At 37.6% G+C, this 18,730-nt stretch overlaps 3 protein-coding genes across 4 annotated transcripts; 1 reads left to right on the top strand and 2 right to left on the bottom strand.

The window, feature by feature from the left end:
- Positions 1-5,305: 5,305 nt before the first annotated feature.
- On the top strand, positions 5,306-10,867 carry LOC103955733 (protein LONGIFOLIA 1). The gene is given in 7 exon segments (XM_048578008.1): positions 5,306-6,021; positions 6,446-6,667; positions 7,067-7,116; positions 7,234-9,217; positions 9,220-9,284; positions 9,286-9,478; positions 9,562-10,867. Coding segments are annotated over 6 exon segments (3,243 nt in total). The 5' UTR covers positions 5,306-6,021; positions 6,446-6,513; the 3' UTR covers positions 10,359-10,867.
- Positions 10,868-11,054: 187 nt separating this feature from the next.
- LOC103955734 (transcription initiation factor TFIID subunit 8-like) lies at positions 11,055-13,208 on the bottom strand. Its single transcript, XM_009367640.3, has 2 exons — positions 12,883-13,208; positions 11,055-12,539 (listed from the first exon to the last, which is right to left on the bottom strand). The coding sequence occupies exon 2, from the start codon at positions 12,406-12,408 to the stop codon at positions 11,275-11,277; it is 1,134 nt and encodes a 377-aa protein (XP_009365915.2). The 5' UTR covers positions 12,409-12,539; positions 12,883-13,208; the 3' UTR covers positions 11,055-11,274.
- Positions 13,209-13,928: 720 nt separating this feature from the next.
- LOC103955735 (transcription factor TCP13) lies at positions 13,929-17,678 on the bottom strand. 2 transcript variants are annotated; one of them, XR_007255958.1, is made up of 3 exons: positions 17,391-17,678; positions 15,613-17,012; positions 13,929-14,096 (listed from the first exon to the last, which is right to left on the bottom strand). XR_007255958.1 is itself a non-coding variant. In XM_009367642.3 (2 exons), the coding sequence occupies exon 2, from the start codon at positions 16,877-16,879 to the stop codon at positions 15,728-15,730; it is 1,152 nt and encodes a 383-aa protein (XP_009365917.2). In that variant the 5' UTR covers positions 16,880-17,012; positions 17,391-17,678; the 3' UTR covers positions 15,446-15,727. The 2 variants fall into 2 exon arrangements, 1 of the variants encoding a protein (XP_009365917.2); XM_009367642.3 differs by lacking the exon at positions 13,929-14,096 and having other exon boundaries at positions 15,446-17,012.
- Positions 17,679-18,730: the final 1,052 nt, after the last annotated feature.

Here is an 18,730-nt window from a genome sequence, read left to right as displayed (position 1 = left end):
CAAATCTGAACATATAACGATAGATTTTGGAAAAAAAGTTTTAGGATCTTCACTCCATTGGCATCAATGTATATATTAATAATGTGTGGGCACATCTCAAATCTCAAAAGCCAATAAAAAACTATTTTAGTGTATGTTTCATTCATAAACGGTCACTGCTATGCCAATGTGTGCTGTGTGGTGGTTGTAAATATAATTTTTCTTTTAATTTATATGCAAGAATAGTTAGTATTCTGTATGAAATTAGAATGTCTCTGTATGCAAACATGCTGAAATGCTTCCAAAACGCGGTTTCCATAAACATAAGATAGCTTGGCATTTTTGCTGGCACCTAACATGCATGTTTAGTTGAACACGTACGTCTTAAAAGGCTAAAAAAATATAGTGATGGCTTGAGCGTTACTTATTCGATGGTTAATTAGGTCAGATATGTGCTTTTGGTTTAAAAACGTTGGAGTGATCGATGACTTCGATGAGTACTCATTTTTTTCAAGAAAGTTTTAATTAGGCGTATTTAATTGGGGTTATCAAGAATTCTTAAAAATGCTAGAAGTTTGATTGAGTTTTAATGGACTTTCATATACTCTATTTGAATTTTGAGTGTATGCTTCAAAATCTCAAAGGGAGAGACTGAATTCATTAAGCCTAAAGTTCATTTTTAAAATTCCCGTAAAATTAAATTATGATTGAATACACATTCATTTGACTTCTTCAAAATATAATTGGATATATTTCTGTGTAGACTTTTATAATATATATATATATATATATATATATATATGAATTTATTAAAATTTTGTGTTGGATACTCCTAAATTTTTAGACTCTTAAAAATTATAAAAATTACAATTGAAAACATCCATTAAATTAGTTTTCTGCCATTAATGGAATTATGCTCGTTGTAATTCCACTTCCCTTTTAACTTTTTAACAAATAGGAAAAAAAAGTGTCCAAAAGTCAAGATCTCATGAGGTCATGGCAACGTGTTCTTGTACAAGACATTGAGTCATGCAAATGAGGGCTGGCCAACTTCGGACTAATTTCAAATCCTCGGCTCATTCATTGAAGCAGCCAGGAAATTTTGCATGGCGTTTTAGTTTTATATATTTTCTTCTAAAATTTTGAGCTTTGACGTTTTACACCTATAACAACTAAACCCATTAACACTAAAATTTGTAAAAAAAAAAATTAAAAAAAAAATGTTAATAATACTCGGGCTGGTTTAATGGGTCAAATCCGATCTTTTAAGATATATCCATATCATAAAAAATAAAGTACATATATAGAGAAAATGTTAAGGAAACTCTCTTAAAAGTTGGATTCTCCATAACCTTTCCGCTACTTTATCTTTTCGGTACAATTCCCTTGTTAACATTGTAATACATTGTGACAAAAATTGAGGTGACATACAGGCTATAAAGTGTCTCACTTTAAAATAGCCTCCATAACATTTCTTATATATATATATATATCCATGCTTCATGTTGAGGCAAAGGCACGTGCCCTTGTGACAACCCTTAATTAATTTGCTTACATACATCGTATGGAGATTATCATGAATGCGACTTCTTTGTGTATGCATTCATTAGGTTTAGGTTTGAGTCACTGATTAGTTTAATCCGAGTAGTGATTGGTCAAGATAATGCTACCATTTGTAGCTAGTTCTTCGCCGTTTGCATCTTTTCTTCATCTTGTAACCTCAAACTCGTATCAACTAAAAATAAAAAACAAAGACATTATGATAAATATCACTAATTTATAAGAAAAATATACTTGACAGAGCCATTAGACCATAAAAAGCAGTATTAGGTCTCAGGACCACATCATATTTACTTAAATTTAGAGTTTGTCTGATAATCATTTTGTTTTTTGCTTATAGCTCCGTAAGCAAAAGCCCTATCATGATAAATCTTGCGATGTGTTAAGGATGAGTGTATAATACAGCTTGAGTAGTACGGTCTTGTGCTATTAACGCATAAGCAGGTAAAGAGTACATGCACTAAGGAAAATGAAGGAGGAAGGAGAGTGGCGGAAAGATGGCAGGAGAGATGTAGAAAAATATACAAGAAAAGCCACACATAACGAAAATTAAAACCAAACCAAAACTACTTTTACTTGTTTTCATTTTCAAGTTTTTTTTTTCATCTTATATTCCTTATTTCTTTCCCTCTCTTCCATCACCCTTCTTCATCATCCTTTTCCCCATACACCTTTCTCATATGTCAAACACAAAATGTCACATACCGGCCCGGGGTACACCACATCCTGGGCCTACTCCACCACCGTAGCACGATATTGTCCACTTTGGGCTCTGACCACGTCCTCATGGTTTTGTTTCTAGGAACTCACGCGAGAACTTCCCAGTGAGTCACCCCATCATGGGAGTGTTCTCGCGCGAACTCGCTTAACTTGCCAGTGAGCTCCTAAAAGGCCTCGTGCTAGGATATACATATAAGGCATACAAGATCCACTCCCCTGGGCAATGTGGGATGTTACAATCCGCCCCTCTTAGGGGTCCAACATCCTCGTCGGCACACCCGGCCAGGGATTGGCTCTGATACCAAATTGTCACATCCCAACCTAGGGTCCACCACATCCCGAGCCCGCTCTACCATCGTAGCTCGATATTGTCCACTTTGGGCGCTGACCACACCCTCAGGTTTTGCTTCTGGGAACTCACACGAGAACTTCCCAATGGATCACCCATCATGTGAGCGCTCTTGCACGAACTCGCTTAACTTCGGAGTTCTGATGGAACCCGAAGTCAGTGAGCTCCCAAAAGGTCTCGTGCTAGGTAAAGATGAGAATATACATATAAGGCATATAAGATCCACTCCCCTGGACGATGTGTGATCTTACATAAAAAGTGAAAATTAAAAATTAGAAAACGAAATGTTTATTAAACATGTCCTTAGTTTCTACCATATAGACCATTTTCGGTTCTAACAAAAAACGTGGGCTGTGTGCGACTAATCACTTGAGGGATAGGAGTTAGCGCATACGCATCGTTATACGTAATTTGGCCATTATACACATGATATACCTCACTTGAGCAGGCAACATATACACACGCACACGCACATATATACATACATATATATATATATATATATATATATATATATTTGTTCTTCTCTTTCGTATATACTTTCTAATTTTCCATTTTCGGGTTTCAGATAAATTTATGCAAGAAAACATATAAACAAACCAAATTAATGGGGGCTGTATGTGTCATAAAAAATTGGTTGCAATATGTTATGTAATATTCTGGCAAGGAAGTGTGTTCTTCCAAATGAAGATAATCTATCTTCTGCACAATTTTGGAAAACCTAGCTTGCTGGATGCCTAAATACTTCTGGGTCTGAAAGTACTACGTACTTAGGGCATAGTATACAGAGTTTTGTAATTATGTATTGGACCACCCCACTTTTGCTAATATGTACAAACTACAGCCATACACTTTGTGTACGTGTTGGCATTACAACAACAATACCAATGAATAAGTAAAGTTAGGTATATGAATTTTAGAACACTATTACATTCAATTTTGCGCCAAATCGTACGTTAACTCTAAGTACTCAATGTTTTTTCTTAAAATATCTTTCTTAAGTCTTTCTATGTCTTCCTTTACTCTATTTGCTCAGAGTCTCTATCTATATCACATTTTTTAGCCGGATAAGTCTTCGTTTCATCACATGACCAAACTACTTTAACCGATGTTATATCATTTTATCTTTAATTGCGGTTACACCCTTCACTATCTCTCTGCTGATGCATTAACATGATGGCATTTTAATATGGTCCGTAATAAATATGTTGAACAAAATTTACAATTGAGAATCAAACGTGGACTCTCGTTGGATTACTGTGTGCAATTAAGGCACATCTTTTAGCTAAAAATGTACTTATGTGGTCTGATCTATATAATGGACTGCGCTTATTTTGAGTTTATCCAATATAGATTTCCTGAGCTTATTTTATCTTATTTTTCATGGATATATGGATTCACAAAAAGCACATATATGTAATTAATATACGTATATATATTAGGGTTGGATCGGTTGTTCCGGTTAGAAGGTGTAGAGGAAGACCTAGCTAGGAAGACTTGGAAAGAATTTTAAGAAAATATATAAAGTATTTGAAACTAAAAGAAGACTTGCCGCAAAACCGAGCGTGGTGACGTTCTAGGATTTATACAGCCGACCTCACTTAGTAAGATAAGATTTTGTTGTTGTTTTGTAGGTCAATATATGAGATTAATCCATGGACCTTCTTCTTTCTCCAGTAACGTATATATCAGCAAGTACCATGCATGTGACAATCTAAACTTGTAGCAGAAAACATGCATTTTTCCAAGGAATTCGATGACTCAAAGCAGCACAACCACTGAAAATGTGCGTCTTTTCCACACAATTTTGGGAAACCTAGTGGTCCAGCGGCTTGAGGATACATGCATTTCTGCAGCTTAAAGCTAAAACGTCCAAAAACTTATTAATCGATTTCCGCAGCTTTAAGCCCGCAGTACTGATCTCGCCAACAGATTTCAGCATAAAGTTAAAAATTGACTAAAATTGTCTTGTGATAGTAATAAAAAGAATTATATGGTTGTTCATGACAAATCGACTTAATTTTTGGCGACATTCTACAATATTCTCGAGTATTGAATACTCCATCATTTAGAATTAGATTCAACTCAATGGTTATCCAATTTTCTTTAACGGCTATTGATTGAAACTAAATACTAAGTGGTGGGGTATTCAATAGCTAAGGTTTTTTTCTTCTTAATTTGTAGTTATTTAAAGCTTTCAAATCATGAAAACAGTTTCTTTGTAAAGTAAGAGGTAATACTCCGTACGATATACGTTTCTTGCCCGGTCCTCTCAAAATGAGTAATTTTGTTAGCTTGAGATCGCTCTTTTGTAATTGTTTAATGCTAAGTGGTCATTGAAAATCAAGGGATTTCAGATAATCTAGAGGAGGATAGCTTGGTAAATTGGAGAGGGGAATGGCTGGAAAAGTGGTTTTATTAGGCTTGGGAAGCTGCTTTCCAGTACATTAATCCACTTTCTTATTTCTTCCACCCTCTGACAAATCCACATGCTTATGTAGAGAGAGGTCCTGCCCTTCCAGACCCACACACATGGAAGTGGGGAGAAAAATTGAACAAACCACATCTGTGATCTGACCCACCCATTCACATCTCTCCCACCTCTTTCCCACCCCCTCCTTCCTCATCTTATTACCCTAATTCTCTTTTATTAGGGATTTTAAATGTAAATGACTGAGTTGTAGAAGCACTTCTACCATCAATAATATGACACTTGTTCTTTTTCAAAACTTATGATTTTAATTTGTTTTTAATAGAGAAAGACTAACATTGAAGCATTACTTTATTAAAAGGGTTGAGATCCCAATTCTTATGCTTCTTAAATTATAAAGTTCTGAAAACTGTGTCATTTTCTTTAAATAATCCTAGCTGCAACTCTTATTTTAATATGTTTCCAAAATCCAGCCCCTATCAACAAACATAAGTGTAGTCAAATTAGCTAAATCATTGTGTTTTCATGCTAAATACTTAAGTTTGAATTTCGTTCTTTGATCTGAGAGTAATCAAGTTAAAGCAGTATGCGATTATTCTATATACTCAAGTTAGAATTTTCTTCCCCATAATTTAGATTAAATTTATAATATAAAAGGTTAGTCACCTATTCTCATTCTTTGCTAAACTGATATCGAGCACTGCTATATAATAAATACAACCACAAGCCCTCTAATATATATATATGCCTGCCGTCCCTAGAGAGAGCCAAAAGACAAGTTATTCTCTTGTGCTGTGTGAGAAAACCCAAAAGATCAGAAAAAATACAAAGACATCTCTTATTGGGTCTGCAGAACTTATTAATCCTTCTGTTCCGGCGCACTATATTTTTTTGATAGATCGTAGTCCTCCTCCTTACTCCTTACTCCTCCCTAGAAAGGTGGGGCTGCTGCGGGTAACTGTTGAGTGTTGGGTCCCTTCCCGTACGTCTCTTTTGTTCCTTTTGGTTTTGCAGACGGATATTGTCTCCCTTGTTCTGTGAAACCCAAAAAACGAATTTTATTTATTTTTATATATCCATAGGTAAGGGACTTTTTTCTAAGCACTTAGCATGTTTTTTTCTTGTGCATTTTGTTTTTCTCTCGTTCTCTCTTCTCCTTTGTTCTATACAAAAACTTTAGAGAAATCCAAGAAAAAGAAGATTATTAATATATAGAGAGAAAAAACTCAATGCAGATTAACTAGCTAGAAGAAAATATAGTGGCTCGAGCAAAAACTCAAACAAAATCTGTTGTTTTTGGCTAGACAGAAAACTCAGCATTGTTTTTGAAACAATATGGATTTTGGGGTCTTGTAAAATTCTGGAAACCAATTATTTATGAGTAATTTGCTGCCTGGAATTTACAGAAATGGAGGTTTCAAAGGTGTGAGCTGGTGCGTTTGTGAAGCAAGAGGGAAAGGAGGTGGAAGTGAAGATGTCTGCAAAGATTTTGCATTCTCTAACGGATGAGAACCGGGACCTCCATAAGCAAATTGGGTGTATGAGTGGAATTTTTCAGCTCTTTGATCGCCACCATTTCCTCTCCGGCCGGCGTATCAACGTCCAGAACCACAAGAGACTTCATCCAGGTATTTCTTATTTCTACCGTTTGCTTATAAGTGCAGTCAAGCTCAAAGAAGTTTTGGAAAAAGTGCTTTTAGTAAAAAAAAAAAGAAAAAAAGAAACGTTGGTTTTGTAAATGAGGAGAAGGATTCTTATTGATGCGGCTCCATATGATTTACCATTTCCTTTTGCATTTGATTTATATCAGCTCAGAAAACGTAAGAGTGAACTTGAACAAATTTTAAGCAAAAATGTTTTGCAGAATTTAATTAAGCAATAAATATTTAACAGAACCGTCAGCAAATTGTTAATAACATGTTTAATTTTGTTCTTTTTAATATGCGTTTATAGTTTCACAATGCATGGTATGAACTTTCAAATGTATTTATACATTAATATTTATATTTGTATATATTTTTATCCAGGTGAGAATTGCAACCACGCAGTCGAACCAAGCACAGTGCAGAAAGCTACAGTAAGAATTCAGAACTTAATTAATCACATTAGTGGATTGGAAGTTTAATTAGAAGTCTCAATCTTTTGGTTATTAGATTAAACAGAAACATTCATTACATGTATTTTGAAATTGCAGGAAAAAATTCGAAAAAAGGCGGTGAAAGAGAAACAACGAAACTCCACAGAATCATCGAAAACCACTGTTTCTTCTTCTTCTTCTTCATGTTCGTCTAGCCTGTCGTGTCTTGAACATAAAAAGGCAGCTCAGCAAGAACCATCGTCGTCCAGCCAAACCATTTCCAATGACAAAGACGCTCGGGACCCATCCGTGAAACAACCACATGTTTTGATGCACATACGCCGGGAATCCTTTGATCTGCAAGGTCTTGTCAAAGACTCGACGCACAGAGAAGCCCGTGGCATTTCAGTTAAACCTGCAGCTAAAGATGGAGTTGGTCACACATTGAAGTACATAGACTCCCCGAGGCCTTCAATAAAATCCACCAAGCCAAGGGTTTCTGGTGGTAATGAGTCATTTCAAGTTCCTGCAAAGCTTCGGGTAGCAACTTGGAGTTCCAACGAAGAGAAGGATGGTTGCGCGCGCTTCTTACCAAAAGATGCTCGGAGGTTCTCTTATGATGGAAGAGAGTCACGAGATGCATCAAAATCCACCATAAAACTCAAGGAACTCCCAAGGCTTTCTTTGGACAGTAAGGAACGTTCCATAAGGAGGGGTTGTAACCCAGAAACAAAAGGAAACTACTCCATCAAGGATATGCAGAGAGAGGACAGGAACGGCAACAAATTGCTTGACTTGCAGCATGAACCCGGAAGCGCTAAAAGACCGTCTAATGTCGTTGCAAAGTTGATGGGATTGGATCTATCAGATTCTGTGTCTACCACTGATAGTCCATTCAGGCTGGTTAATACCGACCAATCTGACAGATCTGACCCCTTCTCCAGATCATCAAGAGCAACCAATGAAAACAAGCAAGATACTTTTTCTGGGATACTCCTTGCAAATACGAAGAAAGACAGCTCACCGCAGAGGAGAGGCATTGATCCGGTCATGAAGCCCACCTCCAATTCTAAGTTTCCAATAGAAGCAGCTCCGTGGAGGCAGCCACACAGAAGCAAAGGTTCTCAACGATCAGATTTCAAGCAACAAGAAGAACCTATAAAAGCTCCAAATTCATCATCTTCAGTATATGGTGAAATGGAAAAAAGGCTGGCAGATCTTGAGTTCAAAAAATCACGAAAGGATCTCAGAGCTCTTAAGCAAATACTTGAAGCGATGCAGAAGACGAAAGGAATGACAGATACAGGAAAGGATCACGCCTCAAATTTTGCATCTCAAATAAGTAACAAAAGCATTTCTTTGGACAGCACAGTATCAGCAAGCCAGAGATATCTACAAAGTAACATATCAGTTCCTGCCACGGCCAAGGGTTCCCAATCTCCAAAGAGTTATAAATCACCCACTGTCATAGTGAAACCAGCTAAACTCATTGATAAAACCCACAGCTCTGCTTCCATGGTGAATTCCATGAATGACACATTGGGTCTTCGGAAGCTTCGGACCAGTGACCCTGGTGATAACAGAAAGGGATTGGTCGACAAGAAAACAGCCAAAGATCTGACACCAAGGAACAATCACGTCAGAGATCTTTTTAATCGACAACTCCATTCCACTGATGATAATTCTAACACAAGAACTTTGAAATCTGCACAAAAACCAAAGGCATCGCAAACTATGAGTGACGAAAAAGTCACCAGCTCAAGTAGGAGTCCAGGAGTCACGAGCCCGAAAATGCAACAGAGAAGACTTGGATTGGAGAAGCAATCTCCTCCAAGCACTCCATCATCGAATTCAAGCATGACGAGAAGGCAACACACCAGGCAGTCACTAGAAGCGACCACCCCAGGTAGAAAACTTGGGCATAAGACACCCAATTTGCATCAAAGCAATGTGCAACTGAGGGAGACTAGCACCAAGACGAGAGATATGAGTCATCACGACAATTCCACTTCTCAGCAATCTGGAAGCACCATCAGCTTGGCCTCGCATACAGACACAGAGGCCACAAGCATTCATCAATCAGATACGATCACAGGGACGCATTCAACAAGCATAACCAAAAAATAAAGGTAAGGGTGTCCTAGTTCTCATTCATTCCTGTAAGCTATTTTCTTATCTGGGTTGACAGATGTTCTGTTTTCTTTCCCACAGCACCCAGCAGTGGGGTTGATTGATGACAGGTCAATGGCAGAAACTAGGAAAGCTTCCTCCGAACAACCAAGCCCTGTCTCTGTTCTTGATTCCACATTCTATCGCGATGACTCACCATCTCCAGTGAAGAAGATATCAAGTGCCTTCAAAGGTATAGTTCTTGTGCAACTGAGCCCTTACATGTAGTATAGAATGCAAGACGTATATTAAATTTCCTCGAATTTCTTGCTGCAGACGATGAAGCACAAATTCTGGAGATAGCAGAGTATGACCCAATGAACCAAGCTCTGTTATCCAACAACACAATGCCCAGTCTTGGGGCAGAAATTGATCATAAAAGATTAGAGAGCCTGATTCAGAATCATCGATGCATGAGCAGGACACATGAGGACCCCATCACTGGTCCCCTCTGTGACAGTACAAATCCAGACCACATGTACATTTCAGATATATTGCTGGCGTCAGGTATTCTCGGGTACCTTGAATCTGCCTGGACAACCAGTGAGCTGAACACATCAGACCACCTGATCAACCCTAATTTGTTCCTTGCACTGGAAGATATCAGAACAAATACAATGCCTTCTGATCTCCAGCCTAAACCTGATGAGAAAATTCAAAGAAAACAAGTATTTGAGGTTGTTAATGAATTCCTTGTTCACAAACTAGTGGTGGGAGATTCTTTGAAGCAGTGGTTCCCACCAAACAAGCTGGCAGATGGGAAACCAAGAAGCCAGCAGCTTCTGAAAGAATTGTGTTCAGAGGTTGATCAGCTACAGAGAACGAACTTGAATGGCAGCCTGGATGACGAGGATGAAAGTTTGAGAAACATCTTGTTGGAAGATTTCACGGATAAAGCAAAGAACTGGACAGAGTGTGACAGTGAAATTCCTTCTGTAGTGTTGGATGTCGAGCGGTTGATCTTTAAAGCTTTGATAAATGAAATTGTGAGTGATGATTCAGTTGGCCTGCATGGTTGGTCCGGTGGGCATTGCAGGCAACTTTTTTCTGAGAAGGGGCTAAGGAAATATTGATTTCAAAAACTCAAATGGCAGCTTAGATGATGAGGAAGATAGTTCGTGAAGCATCATATCGCCAGATAACACATCAATCAAGGAATTGGGCGGATTGTGACGGTTAAATTCAGGATTTGGTGTCGGATGGTTGATCTCTAACGCTCTGTAACTGAAGTTTTGAATGGTGGAGATGTAGCTGGTTTGCACATGGTCAGTGGTAGGCATTGCAGACTTGCCAAGAAGGGGCAGTTGATAACATTGATCTTTTCCATCAAAAAGAATATTCTTATGTAGTCTTAATCATTTCCTTGGAGTCCTTTACCTCTTTTGTTTTTCTTTTCCAGGTTTTGTTGGATAGAACAGGAGAGGGAGGAATATTTTATTTTAAGGTCATAACTATTGTGTAGTTTTATCTTCTGTAAAGCCACAAATAACTACTGGTAAAAATTTAGTCTCTAGCATGTAAATCTTTGATAGAGGACACAGATCTATAATACAATTATGGTGTATGCATCTTTCCCTTCCAATTTCTCATTCCAGTTACACGCAATTTATTGGACAGGAAAACACATTCAACCTTTCTCTGCTCTATAAATAAGAAACTAAACATCAATTTTGACTCTGTTTCGTTTACACGTTGATAAATCAACAAAGTACACAACAGATTAGCAATAATATAATACTTGTGCACGCATTGAGAGTAGTATCATAAAATAACGAAAACAAAATAATTTCTATTAGAAAGAATCATTAACTGGTGTATCACTGCAACTGACACTAACATACCTTTGAAACTCGTTAAAGTGGGAAAATTCCCTCCAGAATTTTGTAATATCCATTGTACAATGTCCAGATGCAGACAACTATGCGAGCCAGCTTCCACTGCCAGTATCCTAAAACAAGTGTACAAATTCTTGTAAAAAAACAACCTAATTTACAACTCAGCAAGCTCCTCTGGGTTTTCCATGGAATCCTTCAGAATTTTCTCAGCCCTCCTTTTCTTTTCATCCTTCTCAAATTCTCTTTCAAACAAGGAATAGGTTTTCCGAAAACCCTTGTTGTATGGGCTCGAATGAAACGTAGTACTTAAGGACTTCTTTGCAATTCCAACCTTAAATTGCACAATTGGTCTTCTGCTCACAAGAATCTCTTTCTGCCCCTCCTCTGATTCACATGATCCACTCTTCATTGTTTCAATAGCTGGAGCAAGGGTCTCCAGCAGTGAACACTGATTCAGGACATGGTTCTCAGCAACAACATTTCCCGCTGTGGCTTCACTTAAAATTTTAGCTGGAAGAGCAACATGAGATACATCCGTCTCCCCATATTGCAGAGGTGTAGCAAGAAAAGGATTACTTTCTCTTGCTTGTTTTGCCTTATCAGCATCTTCAGACTCAACAGAGGGTCCCTCCGACCCATTGCATAACAGCCTCCGCTGCAAATTGAATAGAGACCGCTCCACATTTCTCTGATGTTTTTCTTGCTCAACCATATCAGTTTGAGGTTCTATAGCTCTCTCATTCAATATGGGTGACTGGGCATATGTATGTGGTTCAGGAAAAGCAGGCAACCAACTAGGTATATGCTCAGCAGGTGTCTCTACGCTGCTTTGCCAAAAACTAGGATTCAGATTTCGGTCCTTAACAACTGGGAATTGAAGAATAGAGTAGGAAAATGGAATATGCTCAGTTTCAGCAACATACTGAGCAATTTCCGTAACCGTCCCTGAACTTGTAAGACAATGATCAACATCTGAAGCACCTAAAAATCCCTGCACCAAGCCCAAATCTTCCAACCCTTGAATGATATCAAAAACATTGCATTCCGTTCTACCAGCTAAATTAGCATATAAATGTGCAGTCTTTCCAATGTTATGAATGTACTGAACAGCAACATCAGAGAGTTTTTCAAGAGCAGACAACTGGAACGTCTGAAACCCCACTATCTCACATACTTGCGCTATTGCAATCTTCGCAATTGCTCGTGCAAAGTCATCACCACTCGATTTTCTCTGTGTTCTATTGTGTTGTTCATGCTCTCTTCGACTCTCCACACCCCCATCGGTCATATTCAACCCCTCATATCAGGCCACCCAATGCAGTATAATCAAAACCAACATTCTTCGTGAAACCCTGCCAAACCCCACCTTATCTACCCGCCAAAAATCATCAATTTATCGATTATCCCTCGGTGTTCTTCCTAAGAAAATGCAAGAAACAAACAACATAAGATAAAAGAACTTCACTGAGCTGGACCTGATACAACGATTTGATTTTTTTTTTTTTCGTTTCGGTTATGAAATCTTTTCTCAGCGAAAGGGAGCTTCCAATCAATGGAACTACTAGCCGTTACAAATTACAAAAACAAAATGCAAAAATATTTATATAAAAAAAAAAATGAATCAAAGCTTAATATTCTGGAGCTTTCTCGAAATTAAAAAAGCAAACCCTAAAACTTCTGACCTGGAATTCAAATCAAACCAATTGAGTTGAAAAAAAGGCGCAAACTACAGAAAGAAAGAAACTTTGAGGAGGAAGCTTACCGGTGAAATCCACGCTTTTACGATCCAACTGAAGCACCGGCGGAGCAGAGGCTGAGCTCAGAGATACGGCGGCGCTCGAACACCGTTCGATCCGAATTGAGTGCGTAAAAGAAAAGAAAAAAAACCGTTTCTTTGAAGAGAGAATTGAAGTTTGGGGTTGGGCTAAAACCCTAGAAAAACCTCTGGATCGAGAAGGTCGTTGAAGCTTGTGTGGGAGTTTGGGAGCTCTCAAGCTTGTCACCACTCGCGAACGAGAAGAAGGGAATCGGGGAGAGGGAGAGAGGGGAGACAGAGAGACAGAGAGGGGGAAAGGAGAGAGAGGTTTTTCCACGACTTGTCGTTTTTAGAGTGAGGACTGATGAACTTTGCGACAAGTAGTATAAATCTTTCTCCCGGTGGCTTAAGGATGCTTGAAACACATTTCGGACAAATTACTTGTTTTTACTTAAAAAAAAATATAATTAAATAAATTTAGGGTAATAATTTTCACACTCATTTTCTCTTACCTCATTTTCTCATTGTTTTTGTTACTTATTCAGTCCAACGACTGAAAATACAGAATAAATAAAGATGAGTGCGAAAATCACTTCAATAAATTCATTTGATCATTTGCCAATTAGAGCTCCAATTGGGGCTTTAATTGTTGATAAAGCCACATGCAATGAGTGCGCGGTTTTTTTTAAGTTGGTTGGATCAAATTCAAAGATCATTGGCCCCCAATTTTAAGTTGTTGAAACAATTGTTAATTATATCAGTTTTGCATAAGTTTTTGGGGTACCTACAAACAGTAAATATCAACGTTTTTGAAGCTGTTGGATTAAGGCATTGAAGTTGATCAACGGTCAATTGTGCAGTACACTCAATGCATGCATGTATCAAGTAGGAACAGTAATTTTGCCTTCAAATTCTCATCAACACTAGGTTCGAAAGATGTGTGAACTATGATCAATCACAGATCAAGACTTGACGACCATGATGAGAGATTGACGGGACTAGATCAGAAGGTATGAGTGATTTTGGATTCACGGTAAGTAGAAGAACAGAAGGAACAGAAAGTACGAGTGATTTTTATTTTTATACTACTGCTTAATTTGCCTGAAATGAATCAGATCGACTTCACTTTCTATGTTTTCGTAACTTCATTTGTCTTGGCCAATCCTCTTTTCTTGATTGTTATGCGCCAACTGCATGGAACAGTGCTACTCCTGTGCCTCCTGTAACAGTACTGATCCATCATATCTATGTAAAACAAATTAAGCAGGGAGGCAACACATAAAGCTTTTGCAGTTCTAACTACTTGTACTGCTCATCAACTCCTGACGAAGGACTTGTTATACTAAATCTGCTTAACAAAATTCATTCACAATCATGTATATCTTTTTACGGTCTCGACAAAAAAAAAAAAAAAAAATCATATTTTTACAGTGAAAATCTACAGTGCACTAGTGAGTACTATACGTTGGGGCATTGAACGACTGGATTTTGACAATTTCAATCTAACTATTCAAACATTGGTGCATCTCATAAACAAGTTGTTGTAGAAATGGAAATGGCTTCTAACCGTTCAAACATCTGTGTATCGATCCAGTACACCAGTGTGATGTAGAAAGGGAAATGACTTCATTTTTCTTCCTTTACACACACTGTTTATTTGTCTCATTGGATTCTCTTTTGTTTATTAATTCAATGTGCACAAGGAGAAATTTGGTGTGTGAAATAACTTCATATGCAGATAGGCTTTTGATAGTTTCTTATGATGTAAACAGCTGGCTTCAAGGACACATGAAATGCCCTAGCTAGAGATATCATATTCTCTTAACACCAGATTCAAATTAACTGCTCTAGTTCAACATATAGGTAATAATTCCAACACCAAACACTCATAACCCTATATAACTAGCAAAATTGTCAATCCAGCACCAGATTTCTTGCAAGTAAATATATATATATATATATATAATTATGTTGTTGGATCTTGTGTATGTGATGTTGACACTAGCTACTGCTCTCGTAATCACACTCTAGGTCGTACAATTAAAGCCTGCAGACTCTCTTCTTTCTTACTTTACCTCCCTCTCGATCAGAAGCCTATTCAACCGGTAATAATATACACTACTACATTTACTCGATCCTGTCATGTTTGCAGTCCTGCCTGATGTCTAGCAGAAATTAAAAGGAAAACAAGCTTAGACATTTCAGGTCGCTCCTTCTACAATCTCTCGATCTCTCTCTCTTTCTCTAGGGTTTTAAATCTTTCTTTACAGGTTTTTTTTTTTTTTTTTGGTAAATAATCTTTGTTTACAGTTGCTAGCTTAGTTAGAGAGAGAACAATTAATGATAGTTTGCAGAGAACAATCTCGCGAAGTTGTATATATCTGAAATAAGGCCATCCCCACGCATACATAAAGAGATAATGCCATGGCGCACAATTCCATTGGCATTTAGTTATACAAAACTAATTTGACTCTAACAACATAGCATACACCGAATCTAACTGACATTCAATCGAATATGAATAATGAACACAATGTAGCTTCACACCATTACCAATGCTCCACTCGAATTTATGCTCGAAAACTCTCGTTCTTATTACTTTAATTTCAAATGCAAATGTCAAATAATATAAACCAAAATAAGTAGGAATCAAATCATATATAGCATCTTTAATCTGAAATGAACATTAATAAGAAGACTGACTTAAACCCCGTAAAGTAAGATGTGTTCTTGTACCTTTGCCTGCGCTCCCTAGCTATACCTAGCTCCCATTTAAGAAATACCAATCTGAGCCATTAAAGCAAGCTTATTAGCCTTTCATGAGTCTTTGAATTAAAAGCATCAGTACGCATCATCGATGCAGAGGCCCCTGATCGTTATTTGGCTGATGACCACTTCCAGTGTTGTTTGAAGAATGCACAAGCTTAGTTACCATACTCAAATGGGGTGCTCTCAGAGTTTGGCTACTAGGGTATAGAGCTGGTGTAGATAGAGAATTGGGCAATAGGTTTTGTGAAGTACTAGTACTACTACTTGAGTTGAGCAATTGCAAATGGTTGAATTGTCTTGGATCTATCTCTCCTGTAGCCGCCGCGTTATGCGAAGGAAAATAAGATTGTGTCGTTGATAAAGACAATGTGGATGGCAACGAGAGGACATTAAGGAAATTGTGGAGATCTGTAGTTTGGGATTGGAATCCATGGCTTCCTAATTGAGATAGTGGAAAACTTGAAGTCTGATGAGGATGATCCCAATTTTGATAATCATAAAGCATATTCGTAGAACTATTCAGGAGACCTGGAAAGAACGGAGGGTTGGTAGTACTACCTCTGGTTAAGAATGTGTTTGATGAATTACCATCAATATTATTGCCTGCTTGTTTTTGATCATCTGATATTCCAAGATTATCTTTCCGTTTTCCTTCCTCCTCCTCATTTCTTGTGTCTCTTGCAATTTCTTTCGACTTTGCTTGCCAAAGAGCATCCAAATTAGTAGGCCAAACATTTGATCTATCTATTCCACTGCTAGGGCCTTCTCCTCTATGATTATGAGATAATTGGGGATGAGCATTGGTTTGATCATCATGAGATGAAGTGAGCACTAATGATGGATGATTTAAACCAAAAGTCCCGGGTGGTGGCATTGGCAGTGGAGGAAGTTCATCGATTTCATGCTTAGCGGCATCAAGCAACCAATCGACAACCTTGCTAGGCTGGTTAAGACCAAGCTTTTCTTGAAGATCATACAATTGGATTGCAGTGGGTACTGATAGCCTCACCCGCCGATCTCGAAGCCCTCTTATGGTGCAAACCTTGCTATGCCTGTCCTTTCCTCCAAAAGCTCGGGACACACGTACAATCCTTGGATCCTTCAACCTTGGCCATGGAGTTGATGAACGAGATAAATTAGGGTTTGATGAGATTTTATTAGCTTGTTCATCACGACTTGCACTGCCAGCTCCTGCTTCTTTTAAATCTGCTTCACTAACGAGACTCTTAATCATCTTCTGGACTCTCTCGTCATTGGTTCATCATTTCAGCTCAACACGCAGATTTCTATTCTCTTTGCAATGATAACTTCACGAATTAATCATGATATGCTTCTCTTCTTCATGTGCTTTCTTTTTTTATCATAATCTGGTACACCATCAATCATGAAAGAAATGAATTATAAAAAAAATAAAAATGATCAAAAAGTGTTTCCTACTAATTAAGCTAGCTAATATCTATGACATATATGTGATGATCCACAAAATTAAAAACGAAACTATATACAACTTTCATGAATTGTTTCATGAACGAAATTAAAAAGGAGCTCAAAAGAAGAAGCGATTCACAAGCTGTAGAAATGTTTAGTTAAGAAATTCCAAGTTCACTTGTCTCGCGTATATATATTAATGGAATTAAAGCAAAGCAACAAATATAAAGCTAGGTATGCGATGCTAATTATTTTATAATTATGAAGTATTCTAGGGTTACCCAACCAACATATTACTTGAAATTGACCCAACTTACATGAAAGTAAACATTTTCTGCTTCTTGTTTTGCAGACAGTTTTCGGTGCTTGGTGAGTTGAATACACAGTATTACACAGAATGGCAAAGAAAGGTATGTGGCTTGTGATTTCTCAACTTGAAATTGGCTTTGTGAGTTTAGTAGAGAACTACTAAAATCAACCAAACAGCCGTCTGTACTTTTGAAGATTAAATTATTCTGCAAGTATGTGGAGAATATGAGAATAAAACTTGTTGAAGAAGAAGTAGAGAGAACCGTTTGAGAGGAAAAGTAAGGCGCCGGAATTCCACCGACCATGCCCAAGGAAAGATAAAGCAGTGGTACATACAATGCCACGTGGCACTCTCACCATCAACTCAAACGAATGTGGGTGTAGCTATGGTAGCTAGTCGATATCTCATCATTTCCTCATCACGCATGCATAAGGTTAAATAATCATTAATTGTGACAAAATAGGAGTTAATTAACTATGATTTAGGAGTTAACTGAAGATGAATTTCAGACTTTTATTTCACACGGTGTGTTCTAAGTATGATACTTTATGATATTAAATCACATGATGATAACTATGAGAAGGCTGAATGTCTTTATAAGTCTTCCTGACCTTCGAAAAAAGTGGGTTGTTGTCAGTGTCGTAGCCATGATTTTGAAAAATGGGGTCATTATATCAACCAAAAAAACTTCGTTAGCCATTCATCGAGCACTTACGAAGCACTGCCAATTCCTGTCAACATATGTCGAAAGTTTATGCTAACGTATATCACATCTACTATTATTAGTAAATGCTTGTCTAGGGTTGATGCATGATACTGTGGAGTAATGTTGAAGATTGCCTAGTCTTTTCAACTAAGGTATTTAATCGAGCACATGATCGCACACAAGAAGAGAGAAAAACTAAAGAATTTCATCGAGCACATGATTGCACAATAGAGTCGCACACATGAAGTAGGAGGGGGAGATTGTAATTTAGTTTGCCTTAGGTGTTTATAAGGGTCAAATATAATACACAAACAAATATACATGGAGTTTTCAAAATTGTTGGGGTCAAGGACAACTAATGACCCTATGCTAGCTCTGCCACTGATTTCGTGATGAAGCCACCAACTGATCTCTCTTTTTTTTTAAAGAAGAAAACAAGGATTTTTTTTTTTTTATCAAAAGAAAACTAGGATTTAAGAGGGCTATTAAACTTAAAATCTCTACCTAGCTGCTCAAATCACATTATATATGATACGCCTTGTAGGCAACATAATTGATTTATACTTGGTGATAAGTTGAAGCTGCTAATAATTATGTATATGCATGAAATACAAAAGTAGGAAATTTCACTTGGGGGACCA

Source organism: the organism of the source record quoted next, unplaced genomic scaffold (assembly GCF_019419815.1).
Source record: "Pyrus x bretschneideri cultivar Hongxiangsu unplaced genomic scaffold, Pyrus_bretschneideri_v1 Contig12, whole genome shotgun sequence".
Classification (NCBI taxonomy): Eukaryota; Viridiplantae; Streptophyta; class Magnoliopsida; order Rosales; family Rosaceae; genus Pyrus; species Pyrus x bretschneideri.
This window is presented reverse-complemented; position numbering and strand designations above follow the sequence as displayed.

Excerpts from the sequence above, each read along its gene's own strand:
- LOC103955735 (XM_009367642.3), bottom strand. The coding sequence starts at position 16,879 with ATGATTAAGAGTCTCGTTAGTGAAGCAGATTTAAAAGAAGCAGGAGCT.
- LOC103955734 (XM_009367640.3), bottom strand. The coding sequence starts at position 12,408 with ATGACCGATGGGGGTGTGGAGAGTCGAAGAGAGCATGAACAACACAAT.